This window comes from Drosophila yakuba, chromosome 3L (assembly GCF_016746365.2).
Source record: "Drosophila yakuba strain Tai18E2 chromosome 3L, Prin_Dyak_Tai18E2_2.1, whole genome shotgun sequence".
NCBI lineage: Eukaryota > Metazoa > Arthropoda > Insecta > Diptera > Drosophilidae > Drosophila > Drosophila yakuba.
Genome location: NC_052529.2, coordinates 23,524,294 through 23,548,729, shown reverse-complemented (window position 1 = coordinate 23,548,729; position 24,436 = coordinate 23,524,294). Strand labels below are relative to the sequence as shown.

The following is a 24,436-nucleotide window of genomic DNA, read 5'->3' as shown; positions in this document are numbered from 1 at the left end:
TAGGAACGCAAGTTTCGTTTTGACCTGTTTCAATTTGTTGGCCAACCCCCAGGTGACACACATGTATCAATCTCGAATTTAATTTACTCAAACTAATGTATATTTGTAAATTTTTATAAGCAAAATGGATATAAGTGTGTTGGAATGGAAAAAAGTGGATCTGTTCAATACTATCGCTTTACCATTTGTTAAAATTCCAAGCACGGCAGACATATCGTGCTACTGCTTTCACGAATCCAAATCATGCACTGAAGAAATAAATATTAAATTAGTAGTTTGCGATAAAAACGGAAATATACTTATTTACCTTTCGAGTTGGGAATGTATCAGCTTTAAATCTTTATCCAAGCGGAATGCTATATCACTATGTTCCCTTACCAGCAATAACTGTCTTGCGACTGTCACACCGGATATCAATAATGGTATTCACATTGATATATTTGATCTAAAAAGATTAACAAAAAAGCAAGGAGCTCCAATAATTGCATCTGCATATACACAAGCGTCAAGTAAACCCTTATGCATTAACGCAGACGAATCTGACGATAAATTGTTTGCGTTGGCCATAGGATTCGAGAATGGTGACATTCTATTGCATTATGGAAAAATTACAAAACATTTTTCTGCAAATATTCGCAAACATACTGTATCTGGATACGCAGTCATTGGAATACATTTAGACATTAAAACACAACCTTTGGATACCACTCAAATAATGTTTGTAACATGTGTTCAAGGAGTTTATTGTTTTATGTTAAAAGATAAATGCATAATGGATACCAAATTTGTCCTTGATAATGATAAAGGTAATATTAATTACCGCAGTAGAATGCGACAGACGGAAAGCGGCGATTTAAATGATTCGATGTTGGTAGTGGGACGGGCAGATGCTGTTTATTGCTACACCCCTGAGGGAAGGGGTCCTTGTTTTGCTATCGAAGGAGCAAAGGAATGTCTGGCTTGGGTAGGCCATTATCTCATCATAGGCGCCAAAAATTCAAACTTAAAGCAAAGCAAAACGACACTAATTGTTGTTGACACAGAAAACAAAATAATAGTTTTTCAAAAGCAATTTCAAGATTTTTTGTATGTACTAAGCGAAACCGATTTTTGTTACATTGTTACCCCTTCTCGTGAAGTAAATTCTTGCAACATGTTATTGTTACAACAAAACAGCATAGATATTAATATACACCTCTTAGTTGAAAAAAATATGTACGATATTGCATTGAGATTGTTGCATCGAGAAGGCATTACCTCATCGTCAGAAACTGCTTTAGTACGCTTTCATTATGGAAATCATTTACTACAAAAGGGCGACATCACTAGAGCTACTCAAGAATTTATTAAAACTATTGGTTTCATTAAACCGCATGCTGTCATTTCGAAACTTTTGTATTCCAGATACAATAGTTATTTACTAAATTACTTATCTGAATGGAAAAAAAAGAATACGTCTTCAAGCTGCCATACAAGACTCAGTGAATGCTGTTTTAAACGTGAACAAATTAAGCATGAAATGCATCGAGATGATCCCCAGAACTATAAAAGCCCCCCAGATATAGAATATCTTTCAACCTTATTGAAAATGTATTTCGAATGTACTCTTTCAGATCACACCCCAGTTGAAGAAGAACATATATTACAGCAATTGTTAGAATATGGACCAGCAACTCTAGCAGTTGATCCCACTACCTATTTAAATAATATAACATTAAAAAATGTTGAAGAACCAAAAAATATTCTTTCTTTTTGTTCCATTTTGGCAGATAATAACGATTATTGCGCTAAATTGTTAGCCAAGATAGTAGAAGCCTTTCCTGTCTGTGACGAAAAATTATTGTTTTATTTGCTGGTCTCATATCTTACACTATGGCATGGAGAAAAAGTTAGTGCAAGTTTTGTCTCAGATTTCATAAAGACAAAGTGCTTGCGATTGGACAAAACTTTGATTATATGTAAACTTTATACATTTTTAAATGCTTTTCAAAGAATCCAATGCGATATAAAAAATACAGGCACATTGCATAACGAAACAATAAATAAGAGTATTTATAACTTAATGAAAAGTAATTCAGATTTTGCTTTAAATACAAATCTAAGTAAAAAATCATTTCTTATGATGTTAAAAAGTTCTTGCTCTAATGAAGAAATAAGATCATTACAGATAAAACCAATATTTAGGGATGAATTATTGCGAAATATAGTTGATTCGGCGAATGAATTACAGTTAGTTGAAAATTACAACGATAAGATTAAGAGATCGAAATCCATGCTGTCTCTCTATTTAAACAATCCAATCGAGTTTCGTAATGATAAATGTGACATCTGTCATGAAATCTTAACTTTGCAGTCCATTTATTTTCTTTGTCAACATTCCTTTCATAAAGACTGCCTTAATTACGAATCGACAAAACGTCAAGAAAAAATATTATGTATTATTTGTAAAACCAGAAATTTGATAAGTCCAAAAAATTCGTCCATATTATGCCATGATTCTTCACATATTATTGCAGTAATAGCTAAAATTGTTTCTATCGGAAATAAGCTAGGGAATAAAAGTATGAGAAAACAATTTAAAGGCGAAGCGGATTCAAGAGACGACAAAGGATGTCATAAAAAAAGCGATTACGATACATCATCTAACCCTTTTAATTAAAATATGATTAAAAAAAAAACCTATATTTGGAATTATTTAATTTATTTTGTATGTACGTATCATACGTTATAATAAATTAATGTACATAAACCGATAAATTTTATGGCGCTGCCGACTGCACACATTCTATTTTAAATCTCAGGTCTTTTTCAGAAATAAAAAAAACACTTTCGAAAACAACACAACCTGTGCTTATGTAGTATTATTCGAATAGCTTCTCTAGTGGGCTCATGTGGCGATAAATAATTTTATACTGGACTTCATTAATACACTCTGTAAATCACTGCTATCCGCAGTGATTGCTAATCAGGATCACTAGCCTAGTCGATCTGGCCATGTGAACGTAGGAGACTCGAGAACTTTTAGATCAAGATAGTTAGGATTGAAGGCTCTTGTAACACCTACGATGTTTAGAACGTTGCTACGATCTCTCAAACTCAGGCCCGGCGACAGGGAATACGGGCCCGGGGGGAAACACCCCGGCGGTGTTCGGGAACACCAATGCTTAATGTTAACCCAAACCTCATTTCTATTAGCCTTATTCAGACATGTCCATGTCATTGCTGGAGCTGACCTGGTTCCAATTGGTGGGCTGGTGAGATAAGCCAATGAGATCCACCCTCATAGGAGAGGTGCCCACGAGTACAGGCGAAATAAAACGGAATTCCTTGCAACAGAACCGCCCGAACCAGGTCCCCGCCTGTTCTTTTTCAGATTTTCATTGTTATGTTTTTTAATAAAGGGATGTTTAAAATAAAACCTATTAGGCCAGGAAAATAGTCCCTGAAGCAGTTTCCGAGAAAAAATAAACAGTGTTGGATTTGTACACTTTTGCACCAAGCGTTAGTGCGCTAGTGTACTAGTGTAAAAGCCCTTACCGGCAAAGATTATTTAATTAAGTTTGAAAATCTGATTTTTTATTAAAGTTGAAATTTTATTTACGCTCAAGATAAAAATATACCGACGAAAAATATCCATTTTGCTGAGAACTAGGCTTACGGAATCAGAAAAAAGAATATGTATAATCATATTTTAAAGTATTATTCCGCGGGAAAAAATACGCAGACGGCCAAAAAAAAATAAAGCATACAAAAGTAATCTTTTTTTTTTTCATAAAAGTTCACCAACGAATATTGCTTCCAGGTCGGCTATCATTTCAGCATCATCTAATTTCTTCATGTTCGAAGGAATTATTTTTACAGTATTTTTAGCACTGCAGCAGGATGAAATTAAATCAGAGTTGAGATTAGTGCCATTCATAATTCCATCAGTTTGTTCTTCTAAATTCTCCAAGCTGTTGCTTTTTGATGAGAGCAAAGGGTCATCTAATAGTTCTTTTAAATTTTTTGTTTTGTCCTCAGCAATTAATTCTTTAAAGTAATTTTTAGAAACATCTTCAAAAGGTTTCTCTTCACTCAAAGAACTTTTATCATACCCAGTGTCTTTTTGGTTATCTTCATTATTTTCAATTGTTGTAAAGGTCGTCATCAATGGGTCTTTGGCACTATTGACCGTTTGTAACAAATCGTGTCCACTCTTCGTTTGATTTGTTGGAAAGTTTGTGTGCCTTAAAGGTATACTCCGTAAATTGTCAACACTTTTAAAATGAATATCCGCCTTTTGAGGATGAAGCATCAGTTCCAAGAAGTTTAAACTATGACTTTGCTTAAGTTGAATGCTATCATTGAATAATCGGGATTCGTGTAAAAGAGTCATTATAATTTCAGAAGGCGTAGGACATCTATAGTTTCGCAATTTTAATAAAATTGTGAAAGACTTGTAAACTTCCAGGTGCCCGTTTAATTCTTTATTCTTTGGTTCTTTGGTAGGATGAGAATGCATTTGAACAGAAATTTCCAATAAGGTGTTGTGCACCTCCTGTAATACATAAGTTTTAGTTATAACTTGTTACCACTCGTGAATTATACTTTCCTTTAAAAGTTGTTGCTTTATCAAATGACCAGACGATAACAAGAACTTTTGTAGGCAAGAGTGTGCTTGGTGACGAAGCTCGTCATAGTCTTTATTGCATAATGAAAATTTCAGCATCGAAAATAGAGTTTCAGGTGATTGTTCCAAGTGTGGTCCGCTTTCCTGGATTAAGTTAAAAAAAATTAATAAAATGTATTGTGATTGCTTAATATGGTTACGACGATACTTTGCTAAGCTTATTTATTAGTTTAATTTGGTCATTAATTTAATGACCAATAAAATAGAACAATCTCGAAATATTTGTCCTAATATAAATTATCCAAATTTAGGCCGTGATGCACGCTAATCCATTTAAGCTTATTTTAGTTATAGATAATAAAATAAACTAACTCTAAGCTTTAGTAATTAAAAACGCTTCAAAAATACTGTTAATACTTTTTTCGTTGTTTCTTTGCATTATTCAAATTTTTTGTTTGTTTAGTTTAATGTTTTTTCTTCGGTACCATTTTAATTATCGATAATGGAGGAATTTTTTTAATTAAATAGGTTTGGAATGGTAACGCAGTCGATGACGCCTTCCCAAAAAAAAAAAATATACAAATCTAACTCCAGTACTCAGTATAAAAACAATATTTACATTTTTTATTGAAGTTGGGACTCGCGATAACATATCACCCAACAATTCTTTGATAAGAGTATCCTCAATAATTTCGCAATGGCTTCCTTCTTGTAGAGTAGAGCACCATAAGGATATAACTCTATACACGACTACACGCATATTCCTTAAAATGTGAAAGTTAGAAAATTTGTATAAATTGTATAAATTTGTACATTTGAAAATAAAACAAGAAAAAACGCTATAGTCGAGTTACCCGACTATCTGATACCCGTTACTCAGCTAGTGGAAGTACGAAGAGAAATTTCAACACTGACCGTCTTCGCCGGTTTGTGGGCGTTCGAGTGGGAGTGGCAAAACAGATTTTTGGCAAATCGAGAGAAATTTACAAGACTAACAAAAATGTGAAAAAATATCAACATTTTTAAAAGTGCGGGCGTGGCAGTTTTTTGCGGTCTGCGGGCGTTATAGTGGGCGTGGAAAACAGTTTTTTGGCAAACCCATAGAAATTTACAAGCTACAAGCTTTGTGGGCGTTAGAGTGGGTTAGACAGACAGACAAACGGACAGACGTACATGGCCAAATCTACTCGGCTATTGATCCTGATCAAGAATATGTATACTTTAAATGGTCGGAAAAGCTTTGTTCTGCCTGTTACATACTTTTCAACGAATCTAGTATACCTTTTACTCAACGAGTAACGGGTATAAAAAGGAAAAGACGAAGAAGGCTACACGAAAAGAAAAAAGGGAGTAATTTTGGTAAATATTCGCAAGTGAACTCTTTAAAAATAATTATTATGGACAAACCGACAGTCTAAGATATATCTAGGTTCACCCGATATATTTTTATACTATAAAGCTATATTTAAGTTATGAAAATGAAAAAGAGAAATAAATAGAAAAAGCTGAAAAGCAGAGAATATTAATAAGCCCGACTGCTTGTTTACTATACTGGCAGTTTTTTATTCGCAGTCAGCGTGCTGTTCGGCATTGGAGGACTTCAAAAACGCAATGCTCAACAAATTCGGTGTGATGTTGTCATAGGCAGAGGTTTAACGAGCGTTTCTATGTTACGCCAATAGGCTCTTTACTGTTCTGTATAAGTATGTCTTAACACATAACAACATATATATATATATATGCCTACTTAACGCACATGGGCAACATAAATACCAGTTTTTGTGAATAATTAATTTTCGAACTGAAGAGACCATCGACAACTAGATGGAGCTAATAATAAATTTCTTACTAAAAGTTTGCCATACCAAATTAAACCTCTAGTTATTTGTCATCTCGCGCACTTCAAGGAAAGTGGTATCCGATAGTCGAGAAATTGGAAGAACGGATTCCCTCTTGTTATACATTCAACAAAATTGGCAATAAACTTCAAAAAATCTATCCTTTATAGGCAGTGTGCAGGAATTTAAGCAAGTTACATTATTTATAAAAACTTATTGAAAATGTTGTTGGTAATAATTGTCAAAAAACATGATGTCCGAAATTTTTTACGTTAAAGGTGCTGTTGTCACATTTACTTACCTCGGTAAAGTTACAAAAATTAGCTAGTAGTACTTACGAAACATCCTTTGAATTTGCTTCTAGAAACATTGATTTCCTTTTTTTTTCTAGACCATCCAATAAAATATTTAAAACAAGCCGATAGTCCATCCTGAGGTGTGTATAACATCTATAAATTAATAGCTAAATTAATATAACATACATTTTTCCCTTTCAAATACAAATCTTAGAGCTTTTCAAAATTCCAAAAAATTGTTTCATTTTCACGTTCGATTGATTTACACGGAATCGAAGTTCCAAAAATTCTTTCCACCCAGCATTCTGCTGAATTCACAGATGTACCAAAGACATTATAATAACAAGATGCGTAACGGCCATACATTGGTTTTGCAGAAGTTTGAAAGAAGTTTTTTATACCCGTTACTCGTAGAGCATTTCTTACCACCCATAATTGCGCGCTTTTATAAAAATATCAAAAAAAAATATAAAAAAATAATTTAAGTGAATCTTATTTGCATTTTAAATACTGAAAATTGGTTATTTTTATACTAGTAATTTGACTAAATAACTATAATAAATAATTAAAACGTATACAAAGTAAATTATTAAAATACTGTAACTTAAAACAAAGAATTTAAAAAAAAGAAATTACATTTAAAAAATAAATATTTCATAAAAATAATTCATAATCCAAAATATTATTTATAAAATAAATCAAAATATGGAAACTTTTTATTGCAAAATTAATTTTATTGATGCACGAAGTGCGGACATAAGCACCGAAGAATCATTGTCGTCTTATATTTTTCACACGTCGCACGCTGAATACTCTAATGAAAACTATTCTAATATAAAATCATATTTGAAAATTATTATGCATATATGTACATAGATTGTGCTATTATTATTTCTATGTTGAATTTAAATAATTGTTTTGTTAAGGCAATGCAAAACTAGAGTTTTTAAGTGGTGGCAATTTATAAAAAATAATATAGATTTAAAGTCAAAGAACTTCTAAAATGAAGGGCATATTTTGCCATTTTTACAATTCATGTGCATACGTGTGCACCAATACAGTGGTCAGCTGTCGCTGTATGCGTACAAGAGAGCTGCTGGCTCTAGAGCTCTCTGCTCTCTGGCTTTTGAACAAAATTTCTAGAGAGCCATCGTGTGCAAAAAAATCGTATGGCATTACGCATCGTGTTATTTTAATGTCCTTGTTGTACCGTGTTTTACCAATTTAGATTTGGTATTTTACGGTATCTACAAATTCCAGTTACTTACGTTTCAATGACAATTTCCAATAGCTCCAAAAATTTGATATGCATTTGCGGCAAAAATGTCTCAATATATGCATGATCAATTCGTAAATTATGCTGTTGGTTTACATGTGCTTTCAGTCCATTTTGTATTAAAACCAAGATTTGATGTATGCAAATATACTTTTTGAAAAATTGTTTTCTGCAAATATTTTGGTTTATATTATAGAAAGTTAAATTCGTTTTCTTACCTTAATGCAATTTTTAGATATTCAATAAGATTAAAAATCCGTCGAAAAGCTTGTGAAGCCCTTTCAAAAGGATCTTTTACAGCTTCAAAGGTAAAAGCCCCAAAATTATTTGGTTTTGATAGGCTGTCAACTAATTCCTGACTATTCATGACTATTGTACTATTTATAATATATTGGATATTACTAAGCAGAGATAATTGAAAATCCTTCCATTCAATTATATTACCAATATGTTCCTTATCGGAAATACCGTGAAGCTTCTGTAATAAAAGCCAACATTCACCAGATTGATAAACAACATCATCGTTTCGGTTGTCTATTAATAATGCTAATATATTTTTAATTGTTGATGATTTTGCTTTTATTCCTTTTGGGTAATATTTAAGACATTTTTTTATAGTGTGTAAGGCAGCAAAAGTTTGACGTTCGTTTTTATATATTTCGTTGTGAGATAAGCATTCAATAACTTTATATAAATGAGCAGATGCGAATGCTTTTGACATATTACCGTCGCTCTGCAATCTGTCAATTAGCAGTGCTGAAAAGTAAAAATGATTTAAATTCCATAGAAGTGAATAGGCAAAAACGCTGTTTATTAATATTTCTACTTCATTTATATATACCCTTTAAAAAAAAAAGAAAATAATATGAACACATAAAATAAAATAAAACCGGAAAATAATGCAAGCACATAAAATAAAATAAATACATGCTGACAGTATAAAAACGTATTACTGTTAACGGTAGTCCACGTTGTGTCGATTAACAATAGTAAAACGAATTTCTACGGTAGTAGCGTAGCTTTTTATTTCCTCCCTTAAGCCGTCGTAGCTTTGTTAGTTTTATTCCGAATATATTGAAAATGTATCACAGCATCATAAAAATTATAGGTAAAAGAGCGTAACTGTTTGGCGGTTTGCAGGCGTTAAAGCGGGCCTAGCAAAAATATGGTTTGGCAAATCGATTAGGAATTTACAAGACCAATATAAAATATCAAAATTATTTTCCAAAAGTGTTGGCTTGGTAGTTTTGCGCGGTTTTTTAGATTTCGTTTAAAAAATTTTGCCTGATTTATAAACTTACCCATAGCTGAAAATATTAAATCTCCATATAAACGTAACTCAGGCAATTTGCATGATTGAATTAATAAAGACGTCCACGTATTTACATTTTCTTCTAATTTAACGTTACTTTTCTTAAGGTAACATATTAAAAGACGCAATCCAAGAGAACGTTGTCTACGAGTTTTGAGAGTCGATGTTATTAATTGATCCATATTGATATCTTTCGTATAATAACTTAAATAAAGTTATTAAAAATCTCAAAAAATATATATATGGGGATGTTTTGAAAACACTACCAAAACGAATCACACCTTTAATGGTCTGGTCTAAGTTCTAACAAACTATTTTGATGAAGTCAACATGTGGTTGACGTTGTTATCAGATTAGTGTGACCTCTGCTCAATTATTTAACTTGTTTTTAGTAGAACTAGTTACTTTTTTTTAGTTATATCTAATTTCCACTAAACCTTACCTTTTCTCTATTTGCGGTTCTGCGGTCAATTAAGTTGTTTCCGTTAACACAAATAACATTTACCAACAATCTTATAATTAACATAATATTTTCATCAGAAAATGTTATACTTTTTTGCATTTATATTTTATAACACAAGTGTCGGGGTTTTTGCTTAGTGCCAACATTATAGACTCAATTTATCTCTACGGCACCTTAGTTGTGCGATTATCTTTCCTTACCTAAGCTCGTCTCTCTCTATTTTGTACTATCGCCCTTGCACCTTTTACTTAGACTACACACTACTACTTACACACTAACTCAGCTACCATCTCTTCAAAAATAGCGTATATAAAAGATTATTAGCTTAACAACAGGCCGTAACTATATATATATGAATTAGAGTTTTAAAACTTCTCTATTACAATTTGTAATGAATATATAATTGCAATACAGATAATGGTTTATCTTACACTAGTAATTAAAATAAAATATATGTCAAATCTGCACTGCTTGGCACGTAGTGGCATAACAACCCCGAAGGCAGTGTAGCTTGTTAAAAGTATATTAAGTCATAGTCATAGATACAAATATAAATGAAACAAGAGAGAACGCTATAGTCGAGTTGCCCGACTATCAGTGTTAGAGTGGGCGTGGCACAAATTTTTTTACAAATAGATAGAAATTTACAAGACTATTACAAAAATGAAAACATATCAAAACATTTTTCAAAAGTGTGGGCGTGGCAGCTTTGGGTGGTTTGTGGGCGTTAGAGTGGGCGTGGCAAAAAGTATTTTGGCAAATCGATAGAAATTTACAAGACCAATACAGAAATAAAAAATATTATAACATTTTTTAAAAGTGTGGGCGTGGCATCATGAATCGAGAAACTTTCGCTGCGTCTATGTAACTGGAGCCTGTATGTTTAATTTCAACTGGTCGGAAACGCTTCCTTCTGCCTGTTACATACTTTTTAAAGAATCTGGTATACTCTCAACATATAACTAGAACTTATTTCGTATATCCAAACAAATCAAATAATCGATTTTCACTCAAAATATAAAAACGTATTTCAAATTTGTAAATTTTTTATAATAAGCTTATGGTGAAATACATAATTATACATATATGTATAAAAACAAGGCCAAAACAAAATGTATTTTTTTATGTATCCATCTTTAACCAAAAAACAAACAAGTTTATCCTCATTACCAGCTATATATATATGTAAGTTAAGGCAATTGATCAGTAATAAGTCCACCCTAGAGTGTTATATGCAAATCCATCCCCATTGGTTGCCAAGTGTGACAGCAAGTATGTATATGCTGTTTATGCTAGTGTCAGCACTGTGCTGGACGAGCGGTCGGCTTGCCGGCCGTGGTTATCTCTAGTACAGTTGGATAAGTTTTTAGTTTTCATATACCACTGTTTTAATAAAGAGCACAAGCTTATAGATCGAAACTCCGGCCGTATATTTGCTGTATATCTTTTTATTATCACGCTATCTGTGTCTCTAGGCCAGAAGCCTTCGTAATCATGGCAATTCTACATTTGGATTTACAACCTGCTACCCCGCGCAAAGACTTTTGCGAGGGAAACCATAGCTCCCGTATAATCGCCAGGCCTGCCATTCAGGGACTGCTGCGTGGGACCTCCCAGAAGTCACCCAATTTGGCTAATCAATATATAGAATTGTACTAATAACATAATTGGCACCTAACCAAACAGAATCCACAACCCAAAAAACATGTAAGTGGGCTGACCAAGTCTAAGACAACTTCAAATTACACAGAGATAAAATAAACAACTTATGTACCTTAAATCTTAACATGAAATTTCCAATAAAGTGCGACTGTCAATGTGACTCATAAATGAAAGCAAATTATTATCAGCCGTCTCCAAATACAAATTTTCAGACGCCAAGTTCTGCCGAATTAAAATATTAAATATTCGGCATCTCAATAACTTGAGCTTAGTGTTAATCAATTAATGGCCTTATGAGTTACCCAGGCCCATATGGGTAAGAAGAACTCGTCTCAGGGAACCTCAGACATCAACTATCACAGTCAGAAAAAAACGCATACACAATGAATGTGTCCCCAATCGAAATGTTAGTTCAGGCCGCATTGGCTAATCAAGAACAGAGGCTTAGGGCCGAGTTCGCGGATCAAATTAATGCCGTTAATCAACAATTAAAAAATTTGCGTGTAGAACGCCAGAGGTAGCCGTACCAGAGGTAGCTACCAGAGGGTAGCCGTAAAGCCGGGAGCAACACCGTGCGATACACCTTTACCTATAGTAAAGTCAATTCCAGATTTTATGCAGAGGCCAGTATCGAACGAAGTATGTTCGTGGCCAAATATGCTAGGGCGGTGGAGCAAAGAAATCAGAATATTGATTTCAACGCGGCTGCCGCCGCTCTTAATGCGAATAAGAACGACAGTGACTTATTGGACTTAAGCGACTCAAAGATGGAGCGGCGAACAATTATGTAAAGCCCGTAAAGGACTCCCCATTCACTGTGAGTTCCATTCACGGCTCCAGTAAAGTAAAAAAAATGTGTGTAATGCTCATATTTTGCCTAACAGCCCCATTCTTTCTACTTGATACCATCAGTACGTTTGATGCCATAATAGGGTTCGACTTGCTAACGCAGGAGCGGCATTAGATCTACACAACAACGCAATTATGTATGGAAACGTATCGTGACAGCTAAGATACCACGAATGCGATACCGTATAGTTCACAAAAATCGATGACGTAGACGTACCCTATGGGAGCAGCGGATTTCGTTAACACAGAAATCAAACAGCTGTTAAAGGATGGCATTATCCGGCCTTCTAGGTCGCCTTTTAACCGCCCAACATGGGTTGTTGACAAAAAAAGGAAGGAAAGGAACCGACGGTAACAGAAAAAACAAGAGAGAACGTTATAGTCGAGTTCCCCGACTATCTGATATCCGTTACTCAGCTAGTGGAAGTGCGAAGGGGAGTCTGCAACACTGACGGTTTTTGGCGGTTTGTGGGCGTTAGAGTGGGCGTGACAAAAAGTTTTTTGGGAAATTAATAGAAATTTACAAGACTAATACAAAAATGAAAAAATATCAAAACATTTTTCAAAAGTGTGGGCGTGGCAGCTTTGGGCGGTTTGCGGGCATTAGAGTGGGCGTGGCAAAAAGTTTTTTGGCAAATCGATAGATATTTACAAGACCAATACAAAAATGAAAAAATATCAAAACATAGTTCAAAAGTGTGGGCGTGGCAGCTTTGGGCGGTTTGTGGGCGTGGCAGCATGATTCGATAAACTTGCGCTGCGTCTATGTCCCTGGAGTCTGTATGCTTAATCTCAACTTTCTAGCTTTTGTAGTTCCTGAGATCTCGACGTTCATACGGACAGACAGACGGACAGACGGACAGACGGACGGACAGACGGACAGACGGACGGACAGACGGACATGGCCAAATCGACTCGGCTATTGATCCTGATCAAGAATATATATACTTTATATGGTCGGAAACGCTTCCTTCTGCCTGTTACATACTTTTCAACGAATCTAGTATACCCTTTTACTCTACGAGTAACGGGTATAAAAAGACTGGTGATCGACATCAAAAAACTGAATGAACGAACCATCGCCCATCGGTACCCTATGCCAAGTAATTCTATGTTTTTAGCGAACTTAGGAACGGCAAAATTTTCTACTACCCTAGACTTAAAATCGGGGTACCACCAGATTTATCTGGCCGAAAAAGACCGCGAAAAAACTTCTTTCTCCATAAACGGAGGAAAGTATGAATTCATCAGTGTTAAATTCAGAAAGTGTTACATTTTTCGGTTTTATTGTTACATCTCACACATTAAAAGACTGCGAGGTCAATTACGCAACAAACGAAAGGGAGTTATTAGCAATCGTCTGGGCTATTGGGAAATTGCAAAATTACCTATACGACACCAAAGAGATCCGGATTTTTAAGGACCATCAGCCTCTCACCTTCGCTGTGTCCAAGAGGAATACAAATGCTTATAAAACGATGGAAAGTATTCATCGAAGAACACAACTGGAAAAAGCAAGCCAGCCCTCACGGCGACGTTTTACAGTTTTCGGTACCAAAAACCGACACATTATCTATTTGATAATAAAGACTCCCTGTTCGGACTGATTAAAGAAGTTGTAAAAATAGATGTTGTCAACGCTATTTACTGCAATCTCCCCACACTAGCATACATCGAGCATGCCTTAGAGACGGACTTTCCATCAACCCAATTTTGGTATTGCAAAAACTTCGTGAATGATATCACAGATGGTAATGAACAGAGAGAAATTATTACGTGCGGGAACAGCCGCGCCCACAGGGCTGCCCAGGAACTGTCACTACAGCCTACAGGGCTGTCCAGGAAAATGTTAAACAAGTCCTCCAGGATTACTATTTTCAAAATATGTATGTCTAAACTCACCAACGAAGTAGTTATAAAGTGCAAGACATGCACCTCATATACGGGCAAAATGCTGAATAAGACATATATTTTTACCTGTGTGCACAAGTTTAGTGGTGCAGTGGTGCAGCCATTAACTTCTAGGGCCGTAGTTGACGTAAGCAGCCCCATACTACAATTGGTACATTTTTTCCGAAATACCAAACAATATACTGCGATAATGAGGCATCCTTCAATTCGGAGACCGAAACTTCGTTATTGAAAAACCAATATGAAATTGACATCGTTAATGCACCCCATTACACAGCATCTCAAACGAGCAAGTGGAGCGATTCCACAGAACCTTAACGGAAATAGCTAGGTGCATTAAAATTGACAAAAAGGTTGACGAGCTTATCATGAGAGCCACGGAAAAGTGTAATAAGACATTACACTCAGTCACAAATATACAACCCAAATAAGCCTTACACTCACTCAACGACGCTCAGAGACTTGCAATTAGAAACAGCATCGAAAAAGCGCAACAGGCTAATCTAGATAGGTGCAACCTACTAGACAAAATCGAATTTTTGAGGTAGGAAAATAGGTACATCTCAAAAACAACAAAAGGTTAGGGAATAAACTAATTCTGGACAACTGTGATAACACTAACCGCTTTGTTATGCGTGTTAGCATTGGGTTTTCTACCGAAAACGTAAATATATCCTTCTTCGGATCCCATTGAAGTCCTAAGGTTTTGATCGATTCATTCTCCCCAATGCAGATTTTCTCCGTAGCACCGTCGTCCTGAATGTCGGCTAAAATACGTTTCGCAGATGCATTTTCGCAGATGCATGCCGGCCTTCTCCATCACTTGTCTCAATTTCCTTTGAAGTTCATGGCACTCGTTGACTGTGTCTCCACCAGTTGTGAGGTCATCCGTATAAAAGTCGTCTCTAAGTGTCTCTGCTAAGACGCTTCCTCTTGGCAAAAGCGATCTGGCAACTCTCGTAGACATCGGACTGCTAAGAAAGGTGCTGCCGATGTGCCATAAGTTACGGTTTTTAACTTAAACTCACTGATCGGCAATTTTGGATCATCTCTCCATAGGATATATTGGTATTCTTGGTCTTTCGCAGCAACCCTTATTTGGCGATACATTTTTTCAATGTCAGCTACCATAACATATTGCCACTTACTTGCGCCATTTAATTTGAATATCGAATATATCCTTTTGAATCTTAGGACCAGCTATAATAACATCATTTAGGCTTAGTCCATTTGTCGTCTTTGCGGATGCGTCAAAAACTACTCGTAGCTTCGTAGTTAAGCTTCCAGGCCTGATGATTGCTTGATGGGGTAAATAGTATTTACCTTGACCCTTTGTCTTTACAGATTCCATATGTCCCATCTTAAGGTATTCTTTCATGAATTCGTTGTATGCAGCCCAGTTCTTCGGGTTTCTTTGAAACTTCTTTTCTAATTGCATAAGCCATGCTATTGCCTGTTTGCGAGAGTCTCCCAGCTTTGCCTCTTTGTGGAATGGAATTGAAACCACAAATCTGCCTTCCTCGTTGATGACAGTTGTTTCTTGGAATTTTCTTTCACATTCTGCATTGTCTGTAATCGTCTCATCGGCTTCATCTTCCAATTCCCAAAAGCGTTCCAGGTCCTTTAGATTTATTGTTGTAGTGGCACTTATAATTTTTTGCTTGAGTTATATTTCCGGACACTATCCAAATCTGGTTTTTTGTCCCAAGATTCCATTCACGGTTTTTATTTTCTCCATCATAATCAGGGGAATTAGATCCACACCTATCAACAAGTCAATTCTGCTTGGCTCGTTGAATCGTGGATCTGCTAGCCTGTAGCCCTTCCACTCTTTGTTGATATCAATATCAAACTTTTTGCTGGGAAGGGCTCTATGGAGTGTTGGTAAAACCAATGCTTCGGTTGATGCTTTGAAGCTGCTTGGAATTTTTGGTTTGATCGTCAGGTGGACACTATTTTTTGATAATTGAGTAGTCTGGGAGATACCTTCGACCTTAATATCCTTAATCCTTAATATTTGTGCTGCTTCCTCTGAAATCAGCGTCTTCTGGGATCCACCGTCAATAAGCGCCCTCAACTCGTTGTAACCTCCAGCTTTGTTTTTCAATAAAACAACAGCTGTATCCAATAGTGTGTCTTGGCCTTGCTTAAGGCTATTGCTGTTGATACTGCGTTTTGTGTCTTCATGAAGAAGGCTCTTGTGTCTTTTGGAGCACCGATTGCATGTAATTTCTTTTCTGCAGTCGATAGCATTATGCTTTCCAAAGCATCTAAAGCCCATGCTGTTCTTTTGAACGAATTCCTTTCTTTTTTCGATTGATTGTGCTCTGAATTTGAGACACTTTATCATATCGTGGTCATCCTTAGAGCAAAAGGCACACGATCTAACTTGCACTTTTCTTGTAGCAAGCTAAGCGGTATTTTTGGTAATGGCATTTACTGAGTTGTATTGTTGCTCAATAAACTCCAGTACATCTTGTAAGGACTGTATACCTCTTGCCTTTTTTACATGCTGTTCATATAGCTGCAAGGGTTCTGGCAAAAATTTCCGCAGCAGAATTTCTGCTAAAATTACGTCAGCAGAGCTTCATATTTTTCCTTTTTGCTTTATGATGAATATGCTCTCGGTCGCAGTATCCAAAAACTTCCCTAAATTCTTCTCATCATGGGGCAGCAAGCCCTCCAGTTCCATTAATTTGTTGAAGTGTTGGGAGAATATTTTTCTGCTATTCTCATAGCGTTTGCACATAAGCTCCCATGCTGCTACATAGCTAGCCGCTGATCCCGTTATCAAATGGCTAAACACCATTTGAGCTTCTCTTTTAAGCAGGCTCTTAAATATCCCAGCTTCCTTGTGTTGCTGAGATCCTTCCTGCTATCTATTAGCTCGGAGAACAGCTCGTAAAATGTTGGCCATTCCTTCGTATTTCCATTGAACGTTGGAAGGCCCACTTTTGGGAGTTCTGGCAAGTCGTAGTTGGAATTTTTAAACTGTTCCAACTTCCTCTGAAGTACCATATCTAGTGCGGAAACTTCAGATTGCAGAATGTCTGCCTCATCTTGATCAAAGGCAGTTCTGTCGTACTTGTTTTCAAGCAGTTTCAGTGTGTCCGTCATGTTGGACCAATCATTCATCATTGCAAGCTGCTTGACTAGTTCAGTAGATTAGGCTCAACTGTTGCCTCACCCTATTCGCTTTTCTGTCCACCAGTTGAACCAGATTATCAACTGGACTGGAGCTCCGAGCTGATGCGGAATCAGATAATTTTGATCCACTTGGTATATTTATCTCTTCAAGTGTTTCTACCTTTAATTGCGACTCCTTGTAGGCCTTGACAGCATCCATAGTTTTAATAAATATTTTATCATTAAAATATTGATGATCGCCAACTCCCAATTTTACCAGCGCATTGTTGTTAGTAGTAAATTGGTCCACCAATGCTTCTATTGCTGGTATAGATGCCTTGTCCTTCATGGCTTGCAGTATTTTGTTTTGCAGCTCTCCATGGTCTTGCATCAATTTCACAGATCTTTCCGACAACATCTTGGGAAAACAATCACTGTGACTTTTTTGTGCTTTCTGCTTATGTTCTTTGGCGTGATCCGTTGGAGGAATTTTGATTGGTCGCCCAGTTGACCTAGCTGTGTCTCGACTCACAGCTGATTGATCAGCCAAGGAAAAGCAAGAACACAATGTTTCACCTTATCGTCCTAGTACTTTAAGGCGTGGTCTTTTATTCTGTGTTTCTTACCACTGGTGGGGGAAAACAACAGTATTTCTCGAAGGACCAAAATGTTCACACTATAAACTAATGCGTACACTTAATGAGTTCAATTCGGGTGTTTAAATCTAACTGACTTGCTACTGCGAGGGCATCGCCCTTTATTCATTCTTACATAGGTTCTCATCATCTAATTATATAATGCAGCGCTTGTAAGAGGCTGCAGTCTGCGTTGGTCAATGCAGCTGAGATTTATTCTTAAATCTATGTTTGAGGCCTATGATCGCGCTAATCACCTCCGCGTGGTCATATCTCTTGACACTTCGGCAATAGACCACTGCAATCGTACTTAAATGTAGTTGCCACTTATGCTGTCCCGTGACATGTTTATGGCAGCCCATGAATAAAACATATTTATAGTTTGTCTACTTATCATGTCTAAACACACATTTAGACACCATGTATGATGATGTTTCCTTGGTTGGAGTGGTTGAATCGCATAGCTTGTGTTTTTGGTACGAGTCCGACGCCGCTGGCTATCCTGCCGAGGTTATCACTTTTACTCTGTATATCGCCAAGACTACGAGAGATAAGACAGATGTCGTCTGCATAGTCCAAGTCCTCAAGGTGTTTGGTGAGGCTCCACGTAATTCCGCGGTTGGACGAGCATACTTCGCTTATTAACTCGTCGACCACGATGTTGAAGAGTAGAGGTGATAGAGGGCACCCTTGCCGAATTCCAATGCTCTAGAATGGATCACTTGTTTTCCCGTTGTGCAGTACCGCCAAATTGGCATCGTCATGCATCGATGAGGTTCGCAGGTAGGCCTTTCTTGCAAGTGATCGCCATATTGCTGCCCTTTCAACTGAGTCGAACGCCTTCTTGAAGTCGATGAACAGAAGGTAAAGCGGAGCTCTCCATTCCACAGCTTGCTCGCTTATTATGCGTAGTGTGTTTGCCTGATCTATACAACTCCTGTGTGGTCTGAAGCCTGCCTGTTCGTCTCGGATTGTTGACTCGATTTTTTCAGCAGTGTAGCTAGGACGTTATAGCTAGTGTTGAGCAGTGTTATCCCTCTCCAGTTGTTGCCGTCGCTAGGGTCGCCTTTCTTGGGGAGCTTCACGATGATTCCGCTTTTCCAGGAGTCAGGTACAGTCTCGCCTTCCCATATGCGTGCGAAATGTGGATGCAGCGTATCAGCCATCAGCTGAGTGTCAACTTAAAGCAGTTCGGCTGGTATGCCCTGTTGCGCTTTAGCTTCTTTATTGCTGGTATTCCCACTTGGTGGCGCAATGCTTCTATAGTCCGTAGCCACGTTTGGTAATGTGGTGTGGCTAATTCGTATGAAGTGTTGGCGCCACCTCCGGATCTGTGCATCATCATTGGATAAGAGGTTGCCTACTAGGTCTCTGACTGGTTGGTTCCGTCTGTGGTGGGTTCCGGCAATCCGTGCAATCTGCTGGTAAAAAGAGCGCATGTTGTTCTCGCCGGCTGCTCGTTCTGCGTCTGTCGCAAGTCTATCCAGTAGCGCTCGTTTGTCCTTTCTGGCCGCTCTTTTCACAGCTCTGCACAGTTCGCGCTATTCATCACGATTCTGTGTGAGCTGGTCCGCCAGAGGCTTCAGATTGTTCCTCCTTCTAATCACGTCCCGGATCCCTTTAGATATCCAGTCTGCTCTTCCACGTTGTTGCAGCCCAACTCAAATCTACGTGTCGCGGCTGTCGGCGGTTGCATTGATGGCTGATCGCTAATTAAGACAGTCTTCGAAGCCGATGGGGATGGTCAGGGTCAGGTTCTTCGATTGCTTTGGAAAATGGCAAATGGTCGTGGTCCGCGATTATGTCCGCATTGCACTGCTTATGATGTCTTTTGCAGTCGACAGACATGGTCGTACTGCCGTTTGACTATGCGATTGTCGACCAAACGAACATTGTAAGAAATGGGTGCGGTTCGTTCCACTTGGGACCTGTGTCCTAGTCTTGCGGGTGAGCCCCACGGGTGAGTCCCACGGCCACACCTCCCGCCCAACCGACCGAGGGGCGCTGCCGTGTATCGTACGGCTCGAATCGCGGGGAGATAGACGCGATATAGAAGACAGTGAAGAACGAGGAAATATATATATACTAGTAAAATCTAAGAATTTGTTAAATACGTTAGTATTGATCGCTTTAAGATAGGCAGAGAGTCAGAATTAGAGAAAATAGGATAGAATCTATTATAGTCAGAACATAATACTCTGTAGGGATCACATAACTCATAATTAGATCTACATTGATTTAAATTAACGGATCGTAATTTCTAGTAAATCTGCTTAAAACAGTGAAGTTTAGCCGACTAACCAAGTCGGGACTATCCACTTCACCACGAATAAGGTTAAAAATAAAGGCTGTTCCAAGCATCGTTCTACGGTTAGCTAAGGAGGGTAAGTTAATTAACATTAATCTACTTGAATAAGGAGGTAATCTAAGGTTTGCATCCCAATTAAGGCGCCGTAAGGCAAAAAGTAAGAAGTTCTTTTGAACCGATTTGATGCGGTCCGAGTAAACTTCATATTGTGGACTCCAAGCAGGTGATCCGTACTCGAGGATCGGACGAACTAGAGAAATAAATAAGGTTTTGGTCATGTAAGGATAATCAAATTCCTTTGACCACCGTTTTATAAAACTAAGCACACCTCTGGCCTTATTGACAATAGACGAAAAATGGTCTGAAAATTTAAGTTTAGGGTCCAGAAGAACACCAAGATCATCAACATGTGTTATTCTGTCCAAAGAGCACCCACTTAAAGTGTAAGTTGCGTGCATTGAGTTGGCACGATAAAAGGTCATAACTTTACACTTAGAGCCATTTAAGTTTAATACGTTATCACGGCACCAGGTTTGAAAGCTATCGAGATCCGATTGTAAGTCCAAATGGCGAAAAATGTCCTTATACTGGATACATAATTTTAAGGGAAGGTCGTTAATAAATAAGATAAAAAGGAGCGGACTTAATAGGTTCCCTTGTGGGACACCAGATGTGGCTCGGAGAATACAAGAAAGTGAATTTTTAAAGACGACCTGTTGCGTCCCGCCTTTCAGATAACTTAGAATCCAATGGGAGATCAACAGGGACACCTAATAAATCAAGTTTTTTTAATAAAAGTGAATGATTAACAGAGTCCAACGCTGTTTGTAGATTAAATTTAAAGCCCGGATCCACGAAGAAGGCTAGCTCCAGAAGGTTAGTAGTTGTTGATCTGCGTTTCATGAACCCATGCTGACATGGTGATATAATAGACCTACAAAGGTGTTGGAAATGAGTAGTGATAACGTTTTCAAAAAGCTTAGGGATAGCAGACAATTTGGAGATTCCTCTGTAATTGCTTGCATCCGATTTGCTACCTTTTTTATGGAGAGGGATCACAAAGGACTCCTTCCATATTTGGAGGAACTGTGTAGATTCCAGAGTTAAGTTAAACAGTTTTAGTAGAGTCTTGCACAAGGCTTCCGCACAGAATCTAAGCACACAGCCAGGAATTCCGTCGGGACCTGGCGAATAGACAGGCTTAACTCGCTGAAGATCATAAAGCAGTGAGCTTTCGTTTAGTGTGGGACAGAATATTAAATTCGACGTTGATACCACGTAAGAGTAAGGCCGTTCGGAATGAGGTAACGTACAATATGTGGTTTGAGAAAACTTGGCAAATAGATCGGCTTATGCCTATTCCGATGTTACCGTAGTATTTTCAAAAAATAGCGAGGAACGGTATCTGGTTGTGTTAACGAAATTATAAAACTGTTTGGGATCCTGTGCGAACTGGAACTTACAACGGTTTTAAAAATTCTTATAACACTGAGCATTAAGCACGGTAAAATTTAACCGAGAAAGTTCGGTAATCGACGCTCAGATTGTCTCTTGAAAATTATTTAGAGATTCGCTAATAAGGTTATGAAGTCGTTATTCAGATAAAGTTGTGGGGTTGTTTGACACACTTCCTGTGGACGCACGTGGCAGACGAGAGAATGCAGCGGTCTGTGTGCGCTGGGTTGCGTTTGACGGATTTCTCCATAAACTTTGTGCTGGGGGTCCTGATCGAGCATTGGAGGAACCCGAATTATCACGGATGTGACTTCGAGTGTTGGGTCTAGTGCGGGCAATTGTGTCCGCGGCGCTGTTGACACTAACCGGAATTGACGGGGTCGTTGACTGTTGCGCTAAGCTTATGCTATTGGTCGTGGGTAACATGTTGAGCTCGTCTAAACTAAAGGCTCTACGACAGTTGGGACAGTTGTCATTGTTAAGCATCCACTGGGATATACACTCGCTATGAAATCTGTGTCGACAGGTGGTTTCAATGATCGGAACTTCGCTAGCTACTGTATCTTTTCAAACGGTGCATTCAGGTTGCTAACAGCAAGGGTCTGCTTCTTGTAATAGGCATATTGGTACAACAAAATCTTCTTGAAATAACGATATTAAAGAAATAAACGTGTAATAATACAATACTATCATTCCATACTCGAACTCCTTATTGACTTCTTGTTTCGGATTGACGTAATACAACCTCGTTGTTTATATTTTTATGACCGGTCTGGTTTGACTAATATCTGCCAATTCCAGCATTTCCTTGAGATAAAGAATATAAATATAACTATTTACACTAATATCAAAGTTTTGGGTGGGCATCTAGTACTGAGAAGTGGAGGTATTCGTAGGGTTATTCGGAACTTAACTATTCGATTGTTTAATCAAGTTTTATACACGAAATTAAGATTCCTTCGAAAATTTAATTCGCTCAAGCCCGACGTTGGGCGCCAATTAGTATGTAACGAACACGACTGTTTATCTACGTCCGAGAGTATTCTCTGTCTAACTAACTTGCCGGCTAGGTTCAGGGCTGGGGTGGGTTGTTTTGACTCTCGAATCGCAGTCGTCACATTACCAATATGTAGACAGAGGCAATATCAAAAGCGGACCGGAAGTTATAGATGCAGACGGAAAGGTAGCTAAAATCAGTCATAAATTCCCCTTTGTTGTAAACCGTTCCTCCCTCTGGCGACCTTTTATATATTTACTGAATCATACTAATCTCCATTATGATAATCTCACCGAACAAATTACTGTTGTCCTAAGAAACCTTAACTTCCCGTCGCACGGTGCGTCTGCTAGAGTGGAAGAGGTGCCACTTCAGGGGGATAACGTCATCATAAACGTCATGCAGATACCTGCGTATCCGCTTGTCGGATTCCGACCTAGTAGATGCGGTCAAGAGAAATCTGAAGCCCGAGCTTAGGCACGAACTCTTACATGTGCCAATCGCAAATTTGTGTGCTTTACGTAGCGAATGCCATAAAAACGACGATTTCTATTGGCACGTTAGCGTGTGGTTCAAGAAGTAATGTACAAAGATGACGTTAACGCTGATCAAGAGGAGGACCAATAAGTTGAAGTAAATGCCCTTCGCTGAACCAAATGCTGGAATTGTGACAGCGCGGGTCATAGTTATCATGATTGTTTAAAACCCCGTCGTGTATTTTGTTGTGGATGTGGGAAACTGGACACGTACAAGCCTAGCTGTCCAGATTGTAAACCGACTTCTGAAAACTCCAACTTGGATGTGCGGAGCCGTTCGAGACCGGATATGCGCCACTAAAACCTAATTCGGATGATTGGAATGTTAGGTTGTAGCCTAGCCTCGGACAGAATATTCCAACCCCATCAGACACGTCTTTGAACAGCCTTACTAGACCTTTTCACGAGCGGTTAAAAGAATATACTAGACGACGAGCAGAAATCTTTATAGATGAGGTCGACTTGTGTCCGAAATGTTGGTCCACTGACCGTCTAAGACGTTATTGGTCACAAAAACTACTACTCAAACAAGTATTAATTTCCTCTCTAGTCCATAAAGGAAATGACATCCGACCCTTTACCTATATTACTCCGTTGAATGAGCGTTACTAAGCCTTACCAGATAGTGGTGCGAATAAAATTGCCATCGCCAAGCAATAAGCTAGCCCAGCGAATTTTGAAGCAAAGGTTAACCAAGTCATATGCAAATGCTAAAACTGCAGATGACACAAAGCAGGCATATAGGCAGGCACAAAGCGGGATATATAACTCTACCAATCGAATATAACGCACTCAAAGCCAATTTCCAATTTCTTTTTTTGTAAAAACTATTACTCAAGATTTTGCGGAATTGATTTTTGGAAGACATTTCAAATATCTTTAAGTTTTCAGGTCAACGAGATCAGAGATAAAATTACAGACGTGACCCAACTTCAGCTAAACGCTGCCCAACAACGTGAATTACATGCGGTGACGGAACTATTTCCCTCGTTTGAGCGAGATGGACTGGGGAAGCCTACGTTAATTGAGCACACGATCGATACCGGTCAAGCGAAACCTATTAAACAAAGGTTCTATCCAATATCGCCAAGAGAAGCGGTTATGCGCGTAGGTCGATCGAATGTTAAGTCTAGGGGTAATGCCGAGTTTAGAAGGTTTGCTTA

At 37.8% G+C, this 24,436-nt stretch overlaps 2 protein-coding genes and 1 long non-coding RNA gene across 7 annotated transcripts; 2 read left to right on the top strand and 1 right to left on the bottom strand.

Annotated features, from left to right (window-relative positions):
* The first annotated feature begins 831 nt into the window (after positions 1-831).
* Positions 832-2,839, top strand: LOC6535211. Its single transcript, XM_039373814.2, has 2 exons — positions 832-964; positions 1,614-2,839. The coding sequence occupies exons 1-2, from the start codon at positions 952-954 to the stop codon at positions 2,657-2,659; spliced, it is 1,059 nt and encodes a 352-aa protein (XP_039229748.1). The 5' UTR covers positions 832-951; the 3' UTR covers positions 2,660-2,839.
* Positions 2,840-3,572: 733 nt separating this feature from the next.
* On the bottom strand, positions 3,573-9,694 carry LOC6535210. Of its 5 annotated transcripts, XM_015195607.2 has the most exons (8): positions 9,613-9,694; positions 9,321-9,475; positions 8,238-8,775; positions 8,012-8,188; positions 6,786-6,896; positions 5,229-5,373; positions 4,592-4,753; positions 3,573-4,537 (listed from the first exon to the last, which is right to left on the bottom strand). In XM_015195607.2, the coding sequence occupies exons 2-8, from the start codon at positions 9,322-9,324 to the stop codon at positions 3,770-3,772; spliced, it is 1,905 nt and encodes a 634-aa protein (XP_015051093.1). In that variant the 5' UTR covers positions 9,325-9,475; positions 9,613-9,694; the 3' UTR covers positions 3,573-3,769. The 5 variants fall into 5 exon arrangements, with proteins under 5 accessions (XP_015051093.1, XP_039229750.1, XP_002095869.1 ...); XM_039373816.1 differs by lacking the exon at positions 8,238-8,775 and having other exon boundaries at positions 9,613-9,691; XM_002095833.3 differs by having other exon boundaries at positions 9,321-9,669.
* A 1,250-nt stretch (positions 9,695-10,944) lies between these two features.
* LOC120321569 lies at positions 10,945-11,624 on the top strand. The gene is made up of 2 exons (XR_005561268.1): positions 10,945-10,979; positions 11,270-11,624. It is a non-coding gene; the product is annotated as an uncharacterized LOC120321569 (long non-coding RNA).
* Positions 11,625-24,436: the final 12,812 nt, after the last annotated feature.